We start from the raw sequence: 24,751 nt of genomic DNA on the forward strand, positions 1-24,751 counted from the left end.
CTGAACAGACAGGAATGGTACCTGAGGATGAAAGTGGCTTTCACCTGCTGCAGGTCAGACATAACCTGCTGTATATGCTATGAGCTTTTCCCATTTTTGATTTCCAGCCCTTCCATACATATTTGCATTGAACCACATAAAGTCATTATCCTTCCATACATATTTGTGTTGAACCATATAAAGTCATTCTCATCCAAAACAACTAAAAAAAAGCACATGCTGCTATAGTGCATGGGTGGAGAGGTGTTTCTGTGCCACTTCACTTGCAGCTATTACTGACCTGGTAAAATGGGAAAAGCAGCAGCCTTCTGGTGTGAAAACGGGAACAAGTAGCAGCTGATGTAACCTAAGGAAGGGCTCTCCTCCTCCTCTTTTGCAGCTTTGCAGTTGTTCCCTTTGCAGATTTCTGATCATCATTCTCACTCTTCCCCTTCCTTTCCATAGAAGTTCAGATTGAAAAGTCTTTCATTTGAAATGTACAATCAGTATCACAATCACAGAATACCAGATTGGAAGAGACCTCAAGAATCATCTGGTCCAACCTGTCTTACCAAAGCATCATCTAGGCTTTATGTCCCAGCACCCTGTCCAGCTAAATCTTAAAGTCTACATCTTTATTCCTCTCCCTCAAAAGGTTTATTCTAGACCAGGACTCCATTTCTCCCAAGTTTTCCTAACAGCATCCATCACTGAAATAAATAGTGACTCAGTCATCCTGAAATTCAGTATTTGGAGCAACGATCACATGCTCCATCCTGGATCACTGCAGTCTTCTCAAGCAGATGGGCCCAACAGTTTGACTGCAGCATTTGGAAGCGCGTGCTGTGAGCTATGTCCCCTTTCCCACCTCCTGCAAACTCACAGTTTAACGGATTGGCATAACTGGAACAGACCCAGCACTTCCTGACAGTCATCATTTTATGAAGCCATTTTCCTCTTTTTTCCTTCTGAAAACAGAATCATTCTCTGTTCACTTGGGAAGGAGCCCCAGTTAAAAAGATAAAGACATTTACAAGCTGTGTGTTACAGCCTGAACAACAGGAACCTATTCCCAGTTACTTTATCATGAGATTAAACTGGCCAGTAGTTCAAACAGATGCAATAGAGAAAATCAGTAGCTTAGTGCGTATATAAGCACTCTAGTGATTAACCTTCATATAAAACACTCCAGAGCATGCAGAGGGACAAGAATGAAGGAAAAGAGGGAGCTTGCAAAGCTCAGCTCCTAGGTGATGAAAGGTATGTAAAAGATACTGTCAACTGCAATCATAGCTATGATTTGCTGCCCTGTAAGAGAGAAAGCACATTCTCTGTAATGCATCTCAGAACTTCAGCTGTTGCCAATTTCTACCTGAAGCACAAAGAAGGGAAGGATTCCCCTCTCCTCCCTCCCTTTACCCAACACAGTTGAGGCGGATGTCTCGTGAGCACAGGAAAGGGCACACTTGGGCAAGTCAATTCTCCCCCTTAAGCAGAGGCAGAAAAATCTTCTCATCTGTGCTGGCAGAAAAAGGACAAGACAAGCTTCTGCAGAAACCAGATTCTCACAGTTGGCATCAATGCACATCTCATTCCCAACCCAAGACTGCTGAAAATCCTCCTTGTTTCTTTACCATACCTAGGCAGGTAAGCAGGAAGAAAACACTAAAACTTCAAACATTTCCACAGCCCCACACGCCCAATGTAACTACCTGTGACTATTTCTTTCAAAGAGTACATAGCAAAGAAAATCACTATTTCCATGAAAACACTCAGATTTAGATTTGGATTTTTTATGTATTTATCCTTTTATATATAAATATCTCCTCCTTTCAAAGTCTGAACAACTACCCTTTGAAAAACAAAATCCAGATAGACAGGTTTTACCCTTCTTAACCTGACCCCAGCACACTGAAGATACTGTCACCTGTCCCTGCTTCCACCTTCAGTACACTTCCTTTCTGAGTTTGTCGATCAATGCAGGCTTCCTGTTACTTTCATTCTATTTCCTGTGTGAGGGAATGAACCATTCTGGAGCTTGAGCATAACCAGTCAGGTACGATTAGAGAAAGTCCTTGGATGTCAGGTTATAGGTCACTCCCAAATTCATATTGGAAAAAGCCTCAAATACTCTGAGTATTTTCCAAACCCATTTTCTTCCATCTCAAAGATCCTTCTTACCGAGTTCCAATGAGCAAAGGGATTAAATGCTTTTAAAAAAACTGACAGAGAAGATAACATTCCTGGAACACTCATTTGACTCTAGAAGCCAAAAATACAAGTAAATAATAAAAAGAGTAAATATAACAGGTTTTGATATTGCATTTCTTCCGACAAGCCTATTCAAACAACAGTATTTTAAATGGATTGAGAAGAGCAGAGAGAGACAAGACAATTCTTATCTCTGAGCAAAAAGATGCACGTCTAGACAGCTGGAACTGTGCCTACACATTCATTTTTGCAAAAGCTATTAAAGCTGCCCACTTTGGAAACAGATTCAGATTTCAGACTCTGCAGTTCACAAGTAACAGTCCTACGCATAAGGAGAAATTACTTTTTTCATAATCTCTACAATTTACCATTTAAATCACTCCGTAATGGAACCTAAATCTAATTTTGCCACGGAAACTGAATGATGCACAGATGTCTCCCCAGCTCTAATCAGCTCCCAGACAGATCACGTTGATCAGACTGAGCTCTCACACAGAATAAAGCATAATCTTCATTTCATGCTGACTTGTGGCTTTATGAGAAAAGCTTTTCTTACAGAAAGAAAACTAAACAGGAGAATTGCTGGAAGTCAAACACCCTATGAGAATTTTAGGCTTGGGCTTAAGCACACTCAGCCTGGTCCTGCAGACAGTGTGCTCATTAGCACCTGGGACACAAGGTGCACACCTATCGCATATCTTTGGGTTTGGCTTCTTTCAAAAGGAACCCAAGTTCTGACAGGTTCATGATGGCAAAGAAAAACACAGCACATCGTGTGGGATGCTCACCATTCACTTCAAAAGTGCATCCGAATCCGAAATAAAACTTTACTGTAGGCACACATTCAGAAGCCTCTTAATCTTCCTTTGACCCTCAACTAAGAAGTTACTTCAAAACAAAAAGCCATCAAGGTTCTTTGAAGAGCCATTTCTTTCAAAAGTTAACCCCAGTGAGCTGTATTGGCATGCTTCAGGCAAAGCTACTAAACTTTAAAGCAAAGGCATCAAACTTCAGGGGTTCTTCATTCCATGTGTATGCAAATGTGCCACGTAACACACAGTAAGAATCCATCCTGTTTTTTTGTTAGATACTCCCTATCTTATTAAAGCCAAAGGCAATCAAAGTTAAAACTAATCACCGTCATATAATGCATAATGGTATTAAAATTAGTTACTAATGGGATTTGGATGCCTCCATAGTAAATTGTAACCACCACTCTTGCAACTTACATCAGCAGGAATGAAGTGACTGGAAACACACAAAGAGAATTCTGCACTGGAAATGGAATCAGTCAGGGAGCAGCGAGTTAGATCATTTTATAAGCACACGGAAGAGAACCGTCATGCCTAAATGAACCAGAATGCAGAACTGAACTAACTAAATACACCAGGAAAAATTTTGCAAGAAAACCACCAGTGTGTTGTTATGTAAGAAAACATTTCTTAGGCCTTTATTTACAAAAGCTTTAATAACAAATACCCTCTGTTATGCAAATTATTTGTTGTTTAAAAAGGACCACCCAGTTACATCATTGTAACTCCATGAAAAAAGGTGTTTTGATTTTTTTAAGTACAAGGTAAACCAGAGTAATTTGGCGAACATTTGGAGATTCTTCTACTATTGATTTCTGTGCCAAGCACACACACAGATACGCGCGAGCACGCAGGCACACGGTGTCGCACTTTCCGTCATTTCAGGCTAGTATTTAGCTATTCAATACCACAAAGTCCTTCCTGCACAACTGCTCTGTACACGTGCTATGCAGAGTTAAGAATGTCCTTTAGGGTCCTTTAAAACAATATATCTAAAATATATTGTTAAGATATACTCAAAAATAAACTAGCATTACACTCCTCAGGTAACTTTATTAGCTATAAGTTATTTATATTTTGTTGTTTTACAACAAATATCTGCAACATCTGTCTTTGTAACAACTACAAAAAAGCACGATTTAATTGTCCTTCTAATTCAATTAAATACTTTTTTTTTCCAGATCTTTGGGTTTTGTCTTTAATTAAACTGACTTTCAAAAATCGTGAAATCAAGTACGTAATAAATATGACTTCATAAAAAATATCGGAGGTGTACATTACTAGAATAAAAGCTAGGAAGTTAATCAAGGGAAGCGTGCCATTCCGAAACTCCAGTATCCTTCAACTCTCAGCTTCATGGCAAAAACGCTGAAGTCATAGCTGTTCTTTTCCTGAAGGGTGTAAAGCTGTTTTTTCAAGCCTCTTTCCCCCGTTACAGAGCGGTTTTAAAGCAGAAGGCCAACCAGCAGTTGACATGTGCAGGATGTGTTTGAAGATGACTGAACACTAGTAAAATAACAGCAGTTACTATGATTTCAGTAGTTTGTTTTGCTCGAACAGACAGAGGTTATGCAGCAAGTAAGTCACGTTCTGTGGGTTGAGATACCAAGGCAATACAGCGTGAAGCTGCTGAACTTGGCAGATGATTGTTTTCTAGCTCAGGGCAAACGAACAGAACAAAACAAAACTTCAACTAAAACAGAGGATCTGAGTCAGAGTCACTCTCTAAAGTGCAAATTTGATGGTCCACAATCTTGAATAGCTAAAACGCCTGCGTACTGGAAGGAACAGACATGAATGGGGAAAGTTGGTTACAATCAGTGCCAGTTAATTTGGAGGAGGGAGGGGAAAAAGAGACAAAACACCAGAAGATCAATACAGGTAAGTTTACCAGACTTAAAATTCATTATGATTTAACATTCCCCTTCTCTCTGCCACACTGATCCTATACATGCTTCTTTACAAATGGGCTAGTTATGAGGCCAAAATGTAATCCAGAAAATTTTATATATCAATATTAAGATCAAAATCCTGTGATAGGAACAGTCAAGTTTAGTACGTAGAAAGGCAGAAAAGAAAGTGTGCTGAGAAAGGGGGAAAAAAGCCTTATTGTCCAAGGGGTTCAACCAGAGATAAAACCTATATACAAGCACGTGGAGGTCAAAAAGATGGCCTTTCATTTCATGTCAGGACTGTTTGTTGGCTTCTTCTTCATATGCATTTCCTGTGCCATTTTGTACATAAGATGACCCCGAACCAAGGCCGTATAAGTGGCCACAATATTTGGCATCATCAATGTGATCTTCAAAGAACATCTAAAGAGTTAAAAGAGAGATACAAATTATTGCCAAAGAAATGGCTCAATTTAAACAGAACTATAGAAAGGTGTTAAAAAGTTACTTTTTAGCATAACACATGAAATCCCAAAGTGCAGAAGCTGATATAATTAACAGAATAACACACTTAACACATTATCAAAATGTGCTTATATGACATGATTCTTTAAAACAAATCTGTCAAGAAATACAATCAGTCTCCTTGTGCACCCTTCCTGACGAAACAGACAAATGGAATGTTTTGGTAATTTTGTATTATCGGTTATCACCCGCTTCTCTGCAAGTGCAGCAAAGAGATTTCTCCAACTCATCTCTGTGGAGTTTCTCGCAACAGGCATATGCTTGGCATCCGTCACTGGTGCCCATACTCTACCTACTCCTCAGTATGAGTGTTTTCATCATACTGTGCTCTGAAATGGAGGTATGTCCTCATTTATATGATAAAGGTTTGAGTGCGGGTAGAATGTTTGAGCGCAAAGCCCATTATGGAGTTCAAAGAAACGCAGAACAACACATTTCCAGCTAGCTCCTCACAGAGAGGAACTTCATTTAATAAGGAAGCACAAAATTTACTTAAATTTTACGGTAAGACTGCATTTACACAAGTCTTAATTGTAAAGAGGCGTGTAACCTGTGATATTCTCTTTCAGACTCAGGTTTTCAAGCAAAACCATGAGTTACCCCACAAAAACAAGAAGACAGCCACCTACACTAAAAACTTCACAGCAACCCTGCTGTAAACCACTGTGAACCACATCCCAGTGGCTGACATTCCAAGTCATCATCAACATCAGAAACCTAAGACAGCCAGAATCACGCAGAAGAAGGGTGGACACAGTACACAATCTGAATGCAGAGGACTGCATATACCATCCAGGCTGAAAACTTCTCCCTTCAAGCTTTACTTCGAGCACCACAGTCTGAATGGGAAGTTCTGTAATGAAGGAATTGTGTACCTCAGAAGTTTTAAAGCCCCCAACAATTCTTAAAATAATTAGGTAGGAAAACTCCAAAACAGCAGCTCTACTGTTGTAGAATCACTATTTAAGTGTTTCTGATGGGAAGAAATGTATCAGGAACTTTTTTTGTCTGGCACTCCAACACCCAGCAAGCAAGCTGCAAATCCTTCACAGCAATCAGTAAAATAAACTTTCTACCTCCAAAAGCATTGTAAAATGAAGTTTTTTCACTCAAATACATTGTTAAACAATGAACGCTACTGAAAATACTTTAAAAATGCACATTAACTATTTCTGAGTACTGTGCCCTTGTTTAGAAAGGCTGCATTAGCAAAGAATCAGAGAAAGAACTGAAAAAAAATCATAATCAAATCCATGACTGTTGGCTGCTTTGCACTAAAAACCACAGTTTCTACTTCTCCCAGTAACAGCTTTTGGTAAAAAAACTTCAAGAAGCTTATTTGCCATATAACACAAATTGCATCTCATTAGAGGAATGGTCCTGGGTTTGAACCTTTTCCACTAGAAAGCTAACTTGAAAGGCAGTATGTTAGGCATGGTTTTCACATACCTCCTCTTTCCCTTTATTTGCTTTGGATTTTATTTCCAATTCAAGAATGAAAAAACAATACTGGGCAGATGGCAGTTAGCCTCGCTGGCCTTGGATCATACCAGAAACACAATCTCTCTACTGCATCTGTAGCCTATGACCTGCTTGACAACTGCAGTTCCAGTGGAAGCAGAACAGTGTTACAATGAGCAAACCAGCTTAAATCACAGCATTTATTTTTTACCTGCTGTCTCACTAGTATTTGTCAGAAACTTGTGGTCATTTTCTCCTTTATAAAAAAGGGTACACTACAGAAGGTAGACACTTCATACTAAACATTATTAAAAGATGAGGTTTACTACTGCCATCCATTTTGACATGGTAAGCAACACTGAATTAATAGCAGAATGCCATGTTCAAATGTACTGGCAAATGCCTGAAAGTCATTATTTAATGTACCTACAGCCTGCAAGTTTACCTGTGACTAGTCAACACTTTCCCTCTCTAGGCCTGCCATAAGCAGCAGTGCATGCCAGCCAAGTACTATACTGAGCAGAAGCTTCCAGAGAGTTGGCTTTCAGCGTGTGAGTATGGGAACTACACTCCCTGAATGGCGTATGTTTCCAGCAGCTCATATACTCACTTCTGAAGCCACCTAAAAATGGTACCCTGCAAAACAGGTAATGGAAAAAAACAAAAACCCACAAAAGATTTCAAAAGCCAGGCACAGAAATAAGAAGCAATATGCACTCACAGCATCTAAGCAGGGAATCAGTAGGGCTGGTTCACACTTACGCTGGGAAAAACACAGGTGGTCTTATCTTTGTCAAGAGTGAACCCTGACCTCCTTAAAATACAGCAGACTTAACAGAATCAGCAACTCATCTGCCTATCACAGCACATTACTATCATGGAGATAAAACCAGTATGTCCACCTACTTCTCGCATTTTGAAAAAGGCCATTCCTGTGAGTAAAGAATCAGATCCTGCCTGATGCTGTGGTCCTATCCTTTCCAGCTCTAGCTGCTCAGCCACTTCTTGTAATCCACCCTGAAACAGAAAACAATTGTGTTAACTGCTGAAAAATAAATTAAAGCAGAAAACTGAACAGCTGTATTTGAGGAAAATCTTTTACCCAAGTCACACAACGGCAGGTGTATTTCAACATTTGCACAGTAGCTGAAGGAGGTATTATACTAGATAAATACACACCTGGAAAAATCAAACATTCAGTATCAATAGCAACATTAGAATTCTGTGTCAGTATTGATCAAATAAAGCAGCATCAACAAAACTACTACTCCTTCATGTTCCAGCCTCTTGATTAACCAGAGGTCATTACTTTACAAAACAACTCCTTCAAGATGTTGAAAGAACTGGCAATGCTGAAGAACAAAACCAGGTGTTCCTGTACTCCTATTTGCATGAAAGTTTAAAAGGTAAAAATGTTCCACAATGTCAAGAATTCAAGTGCTTACAAATGAGGTGCCCATAAGCCTCCATGACTTAAAAATACCCAGGCTTCCTTTGAAACGGACCTTTTTACTTCCACTTACCTTTCAACAACTTTTTCCACTTCCCTTCAAAAAAACTGAGAGTATCCTTAAGTATCTAGAACACTACAGGGAGTACAAGTAAGTGTTACACAGCAGGCATTTAGAAACCCGATGGTAAAGTCCAAAGAGGAAGAAAGCACCCACTCCATCTGTGCAAGGCATGCTACCCCTTGTGAAAGTTAGTTTCATTAGCCGTTGTTAGAAGACAGGGGGGATGAACATGCAAAAAAATCCACTGCCGTGCAACTACTTTTCCAAGAGACTAAAATTCAACAGTGTAGCCAGCTTTTCTGTTAGAGATCCATATTTAAGTCATTTAAGTGTTGCAATGAAACCTATTTCTTATCAAAGTAGTTAAACATCTCACATGCTGCAGACATCACTCCAATGCTGCAAATCTATCTGTTCTTAAAGGTAAAACTTACCCAGTTTTGAAGCAAACTTTCTTCCCAACAAGCTGATGTGAAAAACTATTCCCTTAACTGCAAAGTGGCTAAATAAACCTCTTATTTAGTGTTTGGGGATTATTACCGCCAAAATGCTAATAACCACTACGTATGGAAGCAAACCTGTCAGAATCTGTCTGGTTTTACACAGAACACAGATCTATTGAAGGACAGACAGGCTATACTGTAACTGCAGTCTTTTAATGCTGTAAACTACACTGTGAGCACATAATTTTGTACATATATTATTTTTTTTTAAAGTGATTAAGCCATAAAGCTACTGGAAACAGACTAAAGCATGTGCACATTCTTTAAGGTCTAGAAGGATCAAAAATGTGAAGATAAACTGCTTAGTGCTCCCATAAGGTTTGGAAGGAAAAAGAATGTTGCAGAGGCTGTGCTTTTAAAGAAAGACTGCCTAGTATTACAGTTCACCTTTCCTTGTTCTCAACCCATTTCAAGTACAGGAATGGAAGCAATAAGAGGCAAAAGCATAACAATCAAAGTTAAAACTAACAGAGCAATAGAAATAAAGCCTGATCTGAAAATGAGATCAAACATTATGAAAATGGTCAGCAGAAAACAAAAAATGCATCTCAGATATAAGTATGTTCACTGCTTTCAAACTTCAAAAACAAGCTGTGAAGAGTTAGCAACAGCACGTAGGCCCATTACCCTTTCAAGGCATCATTTTTGGCTCCTAAACCCTCTGCTTCCTCAAGCTGTGAATAAGCAGTGCCTCATCACCAGGTTTTGCTAGCTGTAACACTATCTCCTCAAGTTTCAAGCAACTTTGAGGGAAAAAAACACTCAAGAATAAAAATCAGTAATAGTTACACAGCAGCTGCAAGCTTTGGAACACAGCCTTAGTAATTCAAACTTTACAGTAACTGCAGCCTACAGAAGAATGCTTTGAAAGTAGCGCTTTTAATCCATTTGTGAATGTTTCCACTTGTAAATGTATCACACACGACTTATGTGGAACTTTTTGGTCTACAACTGCAAAACCTGCAGAATAAAATTTGGCTGTCTCTGGTAGACTACTGGGATTGTCTTTCAGGCAAGACTTTGCACTGCAGATAAGAACATTTTACTCTTGGGAGAGAAGGACAAATTCTTCCTAAATTTTCAGACCATCAGTCAAGAATAAAGCCACAGAGTGATTTACATAATCACACAACCAGAGTCAACAGCAAATTCAGATCAAACACTGGTTTCATGGCACTGGTACCAGAATTTATTGTTCTGTATGAGCCCCCATATTTAAAAGCAAGTTTCCAACAAGGTCTATAAATCTACCTTAGAGTTACCATTACTATAGAAAAGGTTTGCAATTGTTTACATAGAATGATTTTTAGAGAACAAGCAGTTTTACCTGTACTACATCAATACCCCAAGTTAACTCCCAACCTGCATCAGTACATTCATGTCCATTTAAGTTGGAGTAACATACTATAAATTCAACAACTTAAAAAGAGACTACATAATTCCACAAAAAGAGCGTCAAACAGCTTCCTGATCCTGAAGCATGTTTCTTTTTGACTATGGGTGTGTGAGGGCAGTGTGTGAGGGACCTACAGTAGGTCAGTGAGTTCCATATGAAAAAAAACTTAAGACTAGTCAATAAAGGACAACTGCACAGCAGTTCAGTTCACTGCAATTTAATAGACTGAAAGTGAAGTATCAGGAAACAGTGCATGCATTTTTAGTTACAAAACTGGATGTTTAGCAATTTGTTTCAGATAGCTGCTCTCGGTACAGTACAAGTCCACTATGATTTCACCACTGGTAAATCTGGAGGGGTAGGGTAGTCCACATCCCTTCCCTGCTGTCATTACCAGTCTGCACATTAGGTGACAGGATCAAGATTTACTGCAGGAAACTGACCTACTTATTCAGCTCTGAAAAAATAAAATCACCCTTGTTCTTAAGGTTTGCTGAAATAAAACCTTGTCTCCAAAAAAAACATCAGCGTCTCTAAACAATGACAGTTACACAATTACCTCTTAATGAAATGACAGGAAATATAATCCCTCTTTTCCCCAAACTCACTGGGAATGTCACCTCTGGAATGGTGACATTGTCACCTCTCCTACATCGCTAACGTTGGATTACACATTCTGGTTTTGGAAAGTGTGTTGCCACCACTAAGACACCAGATGCTTTACGCTGCTTCACCCGGAGTGATAAAGTGAGAATGCTTTTTTTGGAGGGTTTGCCTCCCCTAACCCCTCCTTTAAGACTCCTGAATTTTTCCTTCTGGCCTCTGTGGAGAAAAACTGTGTTTATGATGTTCATTAATAGCCACTTGCCCAGCTGATTATGCCAATAACAGATCCAAATGAACACAAGTAGGTATATTTCTCTTTTTTGACTGGAAGGCAGGTCTTCTTTTCCAACACTAACTCAATAAACAAAGGACTCACACTATTTACTTCCCACACAAGTAGGCTACTAAAAAGTTACATGCTCTATTAGTTTATCTCAGAAAGAAACAGAGGACTATAAACAGCATATAAATCACTGGTCCAGCATTATGAAGTGGCAAGCCATCCCATAGGATTTGGTTGTACTATAGTCAGTGTTCTTTTCCCTGCAGGTTCTCATTAAGAAAGCCTAGAGAATCAAGTTACTTCCCATAAAAGCAGCAAGTCATTAATTGCAACGCACCTCCTTCCAGCAGCAGTCTACACTCTTACAGTTCTTTGGCAAGTACAGCTGTTCACAGTCCCTGTAGCATCTTTCTTTCATTTGCTGTCTTCCCCTTCACGTACTTACTTCCAGTTTCATTCATTCTCCAGTCCAATTAAGCATCCACATTTTATGTCTGACAGAGTAAACCAACTAGGAGCCTCACTGGCCTGACATAAGTTTCTAGTACTGCTTTTTTTGCCCAGAAGCCACATATTGTCCCTGAACATATGCTGTTGTTTATCTTTCCTTATGAAGCCATCTGAATTATTCTTCACTCCATTCCTCTTCCCAAGATAATTCCACAGCATCATCGCAACTACCTTTGCCAAGATGACTGCAGTCCTTTAGTGGACTGCACAATGAAGAAATAAGAGTATACAAAACCCATCAATTGTTATGGCTCAAAAAGTGAAGGATTAATTTCAAACATTGGTTTATCATGTCAACAAAGCCTGGGCACTGTAAAGGCAGCATCAACATGCAATTTTTAACAGGTAAGCAGGACAGTGGGATTGAGTGCACCCTCAGCAAGTTTGCCGATGACACCAAGCTGTGTGGTTCGGTTGATATGCTGGAGGGAAGGAATGCCATCCAGAGGGACCTTGACACGCTTGTGAGGTGGGCTGATGCCAACCTCATGAAGTTTAAACATGACAAGTGCAAGGTCCTACACCTGGGTCAGAGCAATCCCAGGCACAGCTATAGGTTGGGCAAAGAAGAGATTCAAAGCAGCCCTGCAGAGAAGGACTTGGGGGTGTTGGTCACTGAGAAAATGAACATGAGCTGGCAGTGTGCACTTGCAGCCCAGAAAGCCAACCGTATCCTGGGCTGCATCAAAAGGAGCATGACCAGCAGGTCGAAGGAGGTGATCCTGCCCCTCTACTCTGCTCTTGTGAGATCTCACCTGGAGTATTGTGTGCAGTTCTGGTGTCCTCAACATAAAAAGGACATGGAACTGTTGGAACAAGTCCAGAGAAGGGCCACGAGGATGATCAGGGGCCTGGAGCACCTCCCGTATGAAGACTGGCTGAGGAAGTTGGGGCTGTTCAGCCTGGAGAAGAGAAGGCTGCACAGAGACCTCATAGCAGCCTTCCAGTATCTGAAGGGGGCCTATAGGGATGCTGGAGAGGGACTCTTCATTAGGGACTCTAGTGATGGGACAAGGGGTAACGGATTAAAACTTAAACAGAGGAAGTTCAGCTTGGATATAAGAAGGAGATTCTTTCCTGTTAGGGTGGTGAGGCACTGGAATAGGTTGCCCAGGGAGGTTGTGAATGCTCCATCCCTGGCAGTGCTCAAGACCAGGTTGGATGAGGCCTTGGGTGATATGATTTAGTGCAAGGTGTCCCTGCCCACTGCAGGGGGGTTGGAAGTAGATGATCTTAAGGTCCTTTCCAACCCTAACCATTCTATGATTCTATGATTCTATAACAATTGATGCGTGCTCCTGCCTGCTTCTATCAATAGCCTTTAATATTAAATATAAAAAGCTTGAGACAACAGTGCTTACTAGGTACTATCAAAGCAAAACCAGTAAATAACAATGTAGAAAATAATTTATTTTTTTTTTTTAGGCATAACGAATTCTGCCTCCAAACCCAAAAGTTGCTCTGAGCCATTTGCAGGTTACTCACCTTCAGATTTTTGCAGCTCTTCATGAGATACTTTACATCATAGATGACTGGGAAAAACAACCGCAGTATCTCAAAGAAGTCCAACTCTTCTTCAGGTAGATTAGAGTTTGTCAAGATTTTGATTAGATAGCCAAAGTCATATCCACTGCAAATTAATAATAACAAAACCCAACATAAGCCAGCAATTTAGAAGCATCCTTCTCACTTCCAACATCAAGACTTTATTACACACTAGCAGGACATTTAGCTTCATTTCAATGCAATTAAGACTGACTTTTATGAAAGACTAAGCTTCAATGTTAATGGCCCTACTACAGATCCCAGGGAAAATATTTTAATTTAGTCTGAATGAGGCCAAGTGAAGACACAAAAAGTTCTGCCTATAGGAGTTTCTCTAAATCCTGAAACAAGTCAATGCTGCTGCGGCTTTGTCTGGCAAAAACTTACATTCTGGTGTAAGAATTGAGTTTCTCATTACAAACTGAACAAGATGGACTTTTACAGTTCTTGAAATACAAAAGATTAAGGAGTTTCCAGAGCCAACACATGTTTATGTCTGAAGGCAAGTTTCACCCTCACCAACAAAGACTGGACTTTCTTTCAATTTCCCCAATTGAATCAGCACACATTAAACAACTGAAAAAAAATAAGAGATTGTAGACTATTACTCTTTCTGGAGGCAAGGACAGATGAAGCTGGAAAAATTTCTCTGTGTACATGTAAGTCAGCAGGAGGCAGCAAGACAATCGAGCAGTACAGGTTTAGTAGAAGAAACTGAGGTATTATAGTATGTATGTGGAAGGAAGAATTTGGGAAGACTTCCTTCACAAGAGCCTGACTGAAGAATGAGGACGTAGGAACAAGGTAAGGCAGTAAAATGGAAACCACATACTTTCACAAAGGGTTATGATAGGGAACCCTAGGGTTTAAAGCATAGGAAAGACAGACGTCAGGCACTAAGCAGGACTAAATGCCACAACAGTGATGACAAGTTATCCTTTTCCCTAGGAAGACAGAATTTACAAGCCATGATCTGTTCATGAATCTGATCTGTTCTGATCCCCTGCAGAACTGCCTGTGTATGCACACATACATACACTAGACAGGGGCAGATATGTTCTCTTCTTTGTTATTAGGTTTGCATTGAAGCAAATCAGTTCCTAGATTTTACTGACATGCAATTTTAAAAACACCTGTACTAACAAAGAAGATGAAAACACACAGCAGGGTGTGCTTCTGCTGAAGGCTGCATCAGTTTTGCTGCTTATGGAACCTTAGTGTATAGCTGAGAGACAATTCAAATGAACTGGTGGCTACTACAGACTCCAAATTCCCAGTTGAAGACTTCACGTTCATTCTTGGTTACAGGAGGATCTTTATCTGAGAGATGAACAGAATTAACTGAGGGAGTACAGAAGACGAACCAGTTACAAATAGGCACTGTACTATTGATCCCGTGGATATTTAGCACCCATAAAGACTGTTGACTTACGATGTAAGCTCAAGGCTTTCGCTTGCATGCTCAATGTGAAGAGGACTGCTTTTTGTACCTTTCTTATACTATGGGCTTCTCTACATCATCTTTATCTTATGATTTTCTAGACAGAGGGTAGAAAATCTTAAACATACTGGGAATTAATGGATTGCTTGCCAGGAGTCCACTATTACAAGATATACAATAAGTAATGGACTATTGCAGCCCTCTGAACAGGAATTTCGTGTTGAACGAATCCTGCACTGCATCTGGTGCCTTGAAGCTGTGCTGGCGGCACCCCAACCTCTACAGCAGCAGCCACTGGCCAGGCGCAAAGAAGCCAATGATAAATAAGGATTTCAGCTGAGTTTTATAAAGTAAGAATTTGAAATATACTTGGCAAAACAGTAGCTTGGAAGCTTAGTTTTATTAGATCTCGGGGAGGGAAGGGGGGGAAGCCTGTATCAGCATAAAGCCCTCCAGAGAAAAAAAATAAAAAGAAAAAAGCCACGCTAGCAAAAAAGGCTGTTCAGAAAAATGCAGAAAAGGCTGTTCAGGATTAAGGAGACTTACTCCGCTGGAGATTAGAGAGGTTATTAACTCACTGAATTCCTGACGTTTGCCATCCTTGTGGCTCAAATGTAGCAGCTGTATTAAAACTTTTAAAGTGAAAAAAAACAGTATTTGTGCTCCTCTTAAATTTTTTGACTTTCCTCCTCTTCCCAAAAGAATTATGCACATGCCTGAATTACAAGTAAACATAAGCTCTCAAACACTTCCAACTTCTATTAAGAAGGAAGTACTGTAAGAAAAGAAACATCAAGACTCATTTACTGTTTGTATTAAGAGGGAGGAGGTTGTCATAAATCTGCAATTTTGATGAAGAATTCCGCTCCCCTCCCCACCTTGGGGACTGTAGCAGACTCTTTCATTCCAGGTTCCTCATGCATAAAAGGCAACAGGGTATTCAAACAGCTGTTTTAACAGACATGACTGCTCTTCCACTGCATGACAACATTCAGTCAGATATTTGCTCTTGGATCCTAAGCCTGGGTTAACTTTAGTCAGCTCAAACAAATGATGTCTCATATTTCTTAAGTTCCAGCTGTTAAGACTTAGTCCCAGTGTGCTCGTAACAATCACCACAAACCATGCTTTACTAATCATAATGCAGTATTAAGGCATTTACATAATCTTTTTAATATACTTTTGGGGGGTAATATGCTACAGTCATCAAGCCTATACAGACATAAAGATCGTCACTTCAAGTCAAGACTAAGATACACCAAGTTCAAAAATTTGAGTGGCCACTGCTGCTGAATGCTGACAAGGGTAAGAAAGTCCACAATGAGCAATTTGGTAATTCCATGCTCATTAAAGAACTTTCCTTCTAATCCTCTAATAGACAATTAGTGGTTGGTTTCTACCCTGAAGCACACAGGCTTCCTTTCCTTATAAAGCTTTCACTATTTCTAATATAATCACCTACTGTTACTTAGCACAGCTAACCAAATCCCTGGAGCCAGAAAGCTTTTTTCTTTTTGCACTGAACATGGACAGCTGCAGGCAACGAGACCATGGAAAAGATCAAAGGTGCCTGTATTTCTTTCCCATACTTTCAGAAATTCAGATAGCCAATTAACAATTAATTCTACTCAAGCACCAGCAGCCTCTGAAATAAATCAAAACCTGACAGACCTGAGAAAGCTTTAGTTCACTTTCTAACTGGCTAACAGAAATGAACCAACAGATTCAATTCTACTAAAATCAGTCTCACACAAATGATTATTGAAATGCAATAGCTTGGAACTTTCCCACTTCCAAAAAAAATCTGGGTTAAGAGGCATGTTTGTACAGAGCACCCAAAGGCAGACTGAGGTTGCACACAGGTGGACACTCAAAACCTCATCAAACCAGTCACTTGAACATCCACAAAACCAGTATTTGAGCTGTTCTGTTTTATAATTTGTTAGACTGCCAAGCACTCACAGCTCTCGACGGTGACAAGAATCAGAAATTCAGGGTTTCCCCCTGCTCTCTCAACTCAAATACATTTTAACACACACAAGATTTGAGTTGCTTATGAAGTTGTGATATATACAAGAACCAGTGACAGTGCAATGGCTCTTCATATCTGGCAGAGCTGCAGATCCACACAGATTCACATCTACATCAAATGCAGAGGTAAAAAGCACACAAAGCAAGCTATTTTAGAAGCTAACAACTTAGAAATAAACTACATAACAGTTCAAGTAAATCAAAGACTGGAAATGACACAAAACCAACACACAAGCTCACTCTGAAAAGGGAGTAACTTCCCTCTGCCCGCTTCCTAGAAGACTCATACATTTGGAGGATTAGTAGTAACTAAAGTTTTTGAGGAAACAGAACCAATAGCACAGTCAGCAACATCAAGTACACCTTTCTGTAGTAGTAAAAGAACTACTGCGTGGAAAGCCTACATGAAACAAATTTTCAACTGAGTTGTCCTGCTGTTTAAGCTTCCACCAACAGTATATAATCACAATCAACACAAGATAAATTTAGAAACAGTTGTTTACTGTTCTTTGTGGCACATTTTATGTGACCCATGCTCATTTGCAGCTTTGTGCAATCTTAGCTCCCAAATTCTGTGCTCAAGATAATATCGACATACTCTATCAAGCACAAGAGCCTGTAAATGGTTTCTGACATCAAGCAGAGCTGTTGATAATCAGTGTTGGATAAACATTTACTAGAACAGCTGTTTAAGAGGATTTCTAAAGACATTTTCAGTGAAGTCCACAACAGAAACTCATTTAAGCACAGATGAAACTGGACTTGGATAAAGCCATTCCAAACCCCTTCATAAGCTGCACTAGTAAAAATGACATTATTGCTCAAAGTTTACACTACACTTCAATCAGCATATGAGTCAGGAATCACACACAATCAATGCAATTATGCTTTAAAAAGAATCCCTACTGTGGAAATGGTTCAGGTATTCTTTTGCCAGGATAGCTTACATTGGACCCTTAAACTTACTACCAAGTGATACTGGAAAAACACTTGTAGCTGTAACTGCTCCTATCAGTGGATAAAGAACTGACTGGATGGTTGCACACAAAGAGTTGTGGTCAATGGCTCAATGTCCAGCTGGAGACCAGTAACGAGTGGTGTCCCTCAGGGATCGGTGCTGAGACCGGCCTTTTTAACATCTTCGTTGCTAACCTGGACAGTGGGATTGAGTGCGCCCTCAGCAAGTTTGCCGATGACACCAAGCTGTGTGGTTCGGTTGATACGCTGGAGGGAAGGAATGCCATCCAGAGGGACCTTGACACGCTTGTGAGGTGGGCTGATGCCAACCTCATGAAGTTTAACCATGACAGGTGCAAGGTCCTACACCTGGGTCAGAGCAATCCCAGGCACAGCTACAGGTTGGGCAAAGAAGAGATTCAAAGCAGCCCTGCAGAGAAGGACTTGGGGTGCTGGTCGATGAGAAAATGAACATGAGCTGGCAGTGTGTGCTCGCAGCCCAGAAAGCCAACCGTATCCTGGGCTGCATCAAAAGGAGTGTGACCAGCAGGTCGAAGGAGGTGATCCTGCCCCTCTACTCTGCTCTCATGAGATCGCACCTGGAGTATTGTGTACAGTTGTGGTGTCCTCAACATAAAAAGGACATGGAACTGTTGGAACAAGTCCAGAGGAGGGCCACGAGGATGATCAGGGGACTGGAGCACCTCCCGTATGAGGACAGGCTGAGGAAGTTGGGGCTGTTCAGCCTGGAGAAGAGAAGGCTGCACAGAGACCTCATAGCAGCCTTCCAGTATCTGAAGGGGGGCTATAGGGATGCTGGAGAGGGACTCTTCATTAGAGACTGTAGTGATGGGACAAGGGGTAACGGGTTAAAACTTAAACAGGGGAAGTTTAGATTGGATATAAGAAGGAAATTCTTTCCTGTTAGGGTGGTGAGGCACTGGAATATGTTGCCCAGGGAGGTTGTGAATGCTCCATCCCTGGCAGTGTTCAAGACCAGGCTGGACGAGGCCTTGGGTGATATGATTTAGCATAAGGTGTCCCTGCCCACGGCAGGGGGGTTGGAAGTAGATGATCTTGGGGTCCTTTCCAACCCTAACGATTCTATGATTCTATAGTCAGTGTCTGATGATGTACCAGATACATGCATACTATGCCTCCCCAGCCCTTCTCCTGAACTATCCAGGTTATTTTACTATAGTCAAGTGTAAATCAAAAATATGCACATAAGAGCCCATAATAATGGGTTTAAGAAGCTTAAAGAAACTTAATTCACTAATTCAAGCCTTTGTAGTTAGTTTGACACAGCTCATGGCATTCAGTATTTTTCTCCCATGGTGCTACTGCAGTAGCACAATAGCAAGAGTAAGATTATTTTGGAGTCATATTGTGAGTAGAGACAGCTGCAAGTGGAAGATGGAAGCAGATTAGGTGGCAAGTGTACTCAAAGAGGATCCCTGCTTTTTTTTTTGTTAGCTGTTCTCCCCCTCCCGCTTTTGGAAGGAAAGTCAGTCTAAAACTTGCATTCTACAAAGCAAGCCAAAATGATGAATTCTGCAACAGGCTGTTATATGCATCTTTCTATTACTGTCTTGCATTGCTTGCTGAAGAAATCCTTATTTTTCAGTTGGTTAAAAATATAAATACTTCTCTAATTCCATGTGACTCTCTCTTCAAACCTCCCTTCCAAGTTTTAATACTTAAGAATGAAGAATTTCCTTTTTTTCTGATTTTGTCATCCACATATTACAGTTCACCAATGTAGCATGCGTGATAAACAAGAATAAGGTTGTAAGGAAACTACTAGTCTAAGCTAAAATGTTTGCTCTACCTTTGTTGACTTATTTAGCAGCCAGCATTTAAGATGGCAACTTGGGGGCATTACATAACAATAAGCCATTAAAGCCACTGTTGCTTGCAAAAAGTGCAAATTACCTCTGGCAGGTAGCTGAGTACACAATGACTTCTGTCTAAGTTTTAACGTGTTCAATCTTATTAATGCCTGAAGATCTTTTCTATCTTGACAGATTCACAGAGACTTAGCATTCACAATTCTATTTCTACTTAGAGAATGTGCTCCTGTGATGGTATAAATAGTAAAATATATTCAAGGCTTAGAATATAGAATCAAGGTTTACCAGGACTCTCCTTCAAGATGAGCAATTTCAGCTGCCCAGATTACTAGGAGATTTAGAACAAATTTAAAAGTGCTTTGTAGAACTCTTCACTGACAGTTCTGCAGTCTCTGCCATAAGACAAACTGCATTTGCTCAAGAATTGCTTAGGAATAACTTGCTTCTATTATTGTTACAATTATTACTAGCATATGTGATATTAAAAGATGCAATGCCACCTGCTGGCTTAGGAGTTTCATGTTTTTCTGGTTTACAGTTTTCTGGTTACAGTGTAAACACCAATAGTAAAACACCACTACACTCGAATACAGAATGGTGCTATAAGTACTACAGCAGAAACACTTTCTAAGTCTTAGCAACCAAGGTACTCGCTATATATGCTATCACATGTAAACCACTTATCACATGAGATACGAAATCCAAGCTCTAGAATTCAATGATCAGTATCAAAAACGCCAACCCTTAACATGCAGAATTTACCTATGAAAGGAAAGCCACTTGACTCCTTCACATAGTACAACTCCTGATGTCATAAGCAGTTCTGCAAAGTATTGTGTCTCAATTCCTTCTTCTTCATGCTTTTTAAACTGGATACCAGATGTTGTCAACAGCTCAATAGAGTCCTGGGCGTACATATCTTCTCTAGAAAAAAAAAAAAAAAAGAAGAGGAAAAGTAAATTTCAGAATCTACAAACCTCAGTGATTATAAACCTGGTAATATTTATTTTTCGCTGTTCACTCCACAGACTTCGCTGCATAGAGAGGGAACAACTTGATTTTTTTTCCATGTTAATTTCAAAACAAACCATTTCCATAGCTTTTATGAACCTTCACCAGCATTTCACCATTCCCAGCATCTCCATTCTCTCCTCCTTCACAAAAAAACTAGTTCCTGCTCCTCTCCCAGTTACCCAAAACTCCCCTTTTAGCAAACCTAAGGAAAGTTAATGTATGAATACAGATATTTTTATGAATAATATCTATTGCTGCAACTGTGACAAACTGAACATAACAGCTGACGCACTAATGCCCTGCACTACAGAACTAGGAATAGTATACTCCAGATCCCAGTGCTGCACTAGTTCTGTGAATAATATTTTTCACACATTCTTGTGATATAAGTGTACGTGAAGTTTTAGACACACGCTCAAAACTTCCTTCTCACTACAACCAGAAATTAAGTCTTTGTTCCACCTAGTCAACCCTTAAAATTCAGGTAGCCTAACATTTTCTTTCTAAAGACCATCTTCTAACAGCCATATTTTGGACCTAAAATTTCACAGGCTAGAAAAAGATTCCTCTATGCCTTGTCTGATCCTCTCATACCCCTCTATTCATTCCCTTTACTATTAACATTTTTGTAAAGTCTTACGGATTTTGCGATGAAATCAATGTTTGGGGTTTTTTTTTCCCCTAAAGTTTAATCTACCTAGAAGATGATATTCATATTACTGTCAGCAACATACTATCCTACAAACTTTCTTCAGTGTATAGTTTTCAATTTTAATAAAAAATAAACACAACCAAAACAAGCCACAAAAAATAAAACAGATACGACAACCAATATATCAAACTAGATTTAGTCATAGACTCATACCCCTTATTCTTAACAGCAGGTCATCATTCATCAGAACATAGAGATACATTCTCGAGATGTGTTGTGTCTTTTTTCCCCTCCCTCCTACACAGCTGTTCATTAGTTTTCCAGCTTTAAGGCATCATTTTCCCAGCATCTGTCCATCTCCATAACACATTAAAGAACCCATCCAAAACAAACATGCCTATTTTAAAAAGACTTGTTTCAATTCTAGTTTGTTGCTCTGCACTCATCAGGTGGATAGTTAGTTTAGAGAAATATTTATGCTCTTTAAAAGCACACTATAACAAGACCTGGCTGGAACAACACAAAAAAAAAAATTACCTTCCAGGAACAGCCAACAGCTGTTTTGCTTCAGGAGCAGAACACTTGGCACAAGGCCACTTCCCAAAAAGAAGTTTAGAAAAACATAAAAGAGGTTTCTCCAACCATGCACAAGAAAATAACCTCGTGCTTTATGCAGCACTTACCTAGCTCACATTTTGTACAAAATCCCCCAAGTGAACTACTAACTAATTTGTTAGATGACTGCCTATCTTGCCTTACTAAGCTGTCCAGTATCTGGCACAAGTGGATGGAAAACTACTTTTATTTTCAGTTTCTTGACATTAAGTGGACCTTTGAAGTAAAAAAAACAAACCAACCATAACACAGGCTTCTCTTCCCAGATCACAGTTTGGAAGGTACTAATTCATTTCTCCTCCTCCCATATTTAGCCAGATTAGTACATTCTTCTATTAAGAAAACAGAAACCTGTCCAGCATTTATACAGCCAGGTAAGTTTAGAGATACCAAAATAACAAATCTGCACTCTCAATTCTTTTAAGAGGTGCTTCAGACAAAACTTTTTTTAAAAAAATCATGTATTTCCTCAGCCCAAACTGACTAGTGACAAGACACAGCACTAATAGTTTAGAAAAGCAGAAAGATCAAGAGATCGTTCTCTTGCAGAGAAGAGAAAGCAGACTTTTTTCTTTTTAAGAAGCCTGATTACTTCGAAAACACTTCTTTTTATCTGCAGAAGAAAAAAAGGTCTGTTCTCTAAAGCTCCTTTAGGCTGCAGTTTTAACTCATGTACATCAGCTTGTCCTGTGATCAGCTTGTAAACTGCCAAAAGCCTTCAACATGCTTAAGTCTAAGTAGTGTTTGCACTGATACTCAACTCAGGTGATATGAAAATTTATCAGACCAATTATGTTTACTTCAGGAAAAAACTCAAGATATTGTGTAACTCTGTCTCAACTACTTGCTAAAGATATAATCAGAACTCCACAAAAGCATCTGTGGAGTCCCCACTGGAAAAATCAGGTTTATACTTAAAGATGTATCACTGATGAAAATCACATTGGGAAATAAAGTTCACAATACTACTCCAACAGATCATTAAAAAAAAAATAAAAAAATAAAAAATTAACCAACATTTTACAGAAATAATATAGAACAAAAATCTTCACAGGAGTTATGCTGCAGAATCAGCAATCCATTCTTCACCAAAAGGATTGTCAAGCATTAGAACAGGCTGTCCAGGAAAACTGGTGGAGTCACCATCCCTGAAGGTATTGACAAGACCCAAGATTGTAGATGTGGCACTTAGGGGCATGGTACTAGGTTAACGGCTGGACTCAATGATCTTAAAGGTCCTTTCCAATCTAAACAATACTATGCTATATAAGAAGATTAAAATACAGTAGCTCAGAGTACACAGTTTAGAAAAAACACAAGAGAAACTGCTGCAGTATTAAAAAACTGAACGTAATTTACTAGCATATTATCTAGAACTTATTGTGAGTCTCTTAAGAATAGTGTTAAAGAGCACATCACACTTGCTTTAGAACTTGCTGATATTTGTCATGCTCCTTTTTAGTCACTTCAGTAACATTACTTTTTTTTCACATTGGCATTTTCCATTTAAAAATACACAAAGAAATAATGTGACTTCTGTAATAACTAGTCACAGTTAAACTAAGGTAGAAGTACTTTGAAATGCCAAATATGAAAACACTAAGCTAACTCTTGCACCACCTATAAATGCCTCTTTTTGAAACTTTTTGACCAAATCACTAACAGTAAGGCAGGCTGTACAGAAGTGAGGAAAGAAAGCATGTATGTGGCTGACAAAATTTTTCCTATATATATATATGTATAGATACATAAAGTATCTGTAGCATTCCAATTATTCAGATAAAAAGAATTGCTACAGGTTTCACAACCTAGAACACATCTTAAGTCAGAAACACACATTCACCATCACAGACGTTTAAGACTTACGTTAAATTAAATTTAAAATTAAATTGCCAAGTTGATGTTCCTGGAGGGTATTCTCCTTGCTCATTCATAAAAGTCAGTCCTAGTTGAATTATTTTCAGCAAGTCTACATTGCAGCGTAATAACTGGTACTGATAGTCTGCATTGCTTCTGAATTCTCCAATAGGTCTTGCAACTACTCCTGGAAATTCTGTATCCTGCAAGAACAGAATTAAAACTTCAACAAAAGGCACCCATAAAAATACATGTTGCTCATTCTTACATCTCAAGCATCTTATCTCTCATAGTTAAAGATTACTGTACATTTAGCTTTCAAAAAGGTAATAATCAGGATCCTAACATTTGTACAGCATTAATTCAACCTTAAGATTTCACTATTCTTTCAGTTAAAATGAATGAACAAGCCCATAGCTTTAATTTACTAACATCAAATGAAGGCATTATGTTTATCATGGTAATTTGCTAGAAAAACATCAAATGCCCACTTACCATAGCTACATAGTTATACTTCCGTATAACTTGACGAATTTTCTTCATCTCTTCATCTAAGTTACAAGCCCAAACTTCACAGATTCTTTGGCTATGGTCTACGGTAGCTGCTGGCATAGTGGGGGGCTTTAGAGACCATATATCAAAAGTTACACTTGACTGACGACCAGTTGCATAAAGAGAACGTCAACTGTTTATTTTTTTAACCTAAGAGACAAACAAAGTAAAGTATCAGAGCATAAGTTTTTATTCTTCATTTATCTGGGAAAAAGCCCATCCTAGTTCCAGGATCAAGATTTATTCTTCAGAAGCTCATACAAGGAGCACAACACAGCCACCAAAACCATGCAAATTTCAGCTACACGAGTTCAAAATACTGTCTGAAACTGAAACCCTATGGTTTTGTTAGTAACTTCATTTCCTGCACAAAGCCCTTCAAACCAGCAAGGAGCACTAGTTCAACTGATGAACGAGATACTTGAACCCAAAAGAGTTACTCCCCCATGGGTTAGAAACGCACATTCCTGTGGATGCCACGGCTACGTGCAACATGAAAGGAAGCGGCAAAGCGATTCTTCGCGTTACGCCGAACTGGGGGG

At 39.4% G+C, this 24,751-nt stretch overlaps 1 protein-coding gene across 2 annotated transcripts; it reads right to left on the reverse strand.

Moving 5' to 3' along the window:
* Positions 1 to 3,608: 3,608 nt before the first annotated feature.
* Positions 3,609 to 24,378, reverse strand: CNOT7 (CCR4-NOT transcription complex subunit 7). 2 transcript variants are annotated; one of them, XM_057420357.1, is made up of 6 exons: positions 24,153 to 24,378; positions 23,667 to 23,860; positions 20,282 to 20,443; positions 13,178 to 13,322; positions 7,787 to 7,897; positions 3,609 to 5,317 (listed from the first exon to the last, which is right to left on the reverse strand). In XM_057420357.1, exons 1-6 carry the CDS (start codon positions 24,267 to 24,269, stop codon positions 5,189 to 5,191), a joined length of 858 nt encoding a protein of 285 aa, XP_057276340.1. In that variant the 5' UTR covers positions 24,270 to 24,378; the 3' UTR covers positions 3,609 to 5,188. The 2 variants fall into 2 exon arrangements, with proteins under 2 accessions (XP_057276340.1, XP_057276341.1); XM_057420358.1 differs by lacking the exons at positions 23,667 to 23,860; positions 24,153 to 24,378 and adding an exon at positions 21,723 to 21,817.
* Between the last annotated feature and the right edge of the window lie 373 nt (positions 24,379 to 24,751).

The sequence above is a fragment of the Pezoporus wallicus genome, unplaced genomic scaffold (genome assembly GCF_028554395.1).
Source record: "Pezoporus wallicus isolate ANWC-B61680 ecotype Strahan unplaced genomic scaffold, APGP_CSIRO_Pwel_v1 contig_5552, whole genome shotgun sequence".
NCBI lineage: Eukaryota > Metazoa > Chordata > Aves > Psittaciformes > Psittacidae > Pezoporus > Pezoporus wallicus.

What these genes read in the sequence shown, in the direction of transcription:
- CNOT7 (XM_057420357.1), bottom strand. Translation starts at nt 24,269, where the DNA reads ATGCCAGCAGCTACCGTAGACCATAGCCAAAGAATCTGTGAAGTTTGG. An exon ending in AGTATAACTATGTAGCTATG is followed by an intron (nt 23,861 to 24,152) that starts GTAAGTGGGCAT and finishes CTGTTCTTGCAG; the next exon opens with GATACAGAATTTCCAGGAGT. An exon ending in AAGTGGCTTTCCTTTCATAG is followed by an intron (nt 13,323 to 20,281) that starts GTAAATTCTGCA and finishes ATTAATTTGCAG; the next exon opens with TGGATATGACTTTGGCTATC.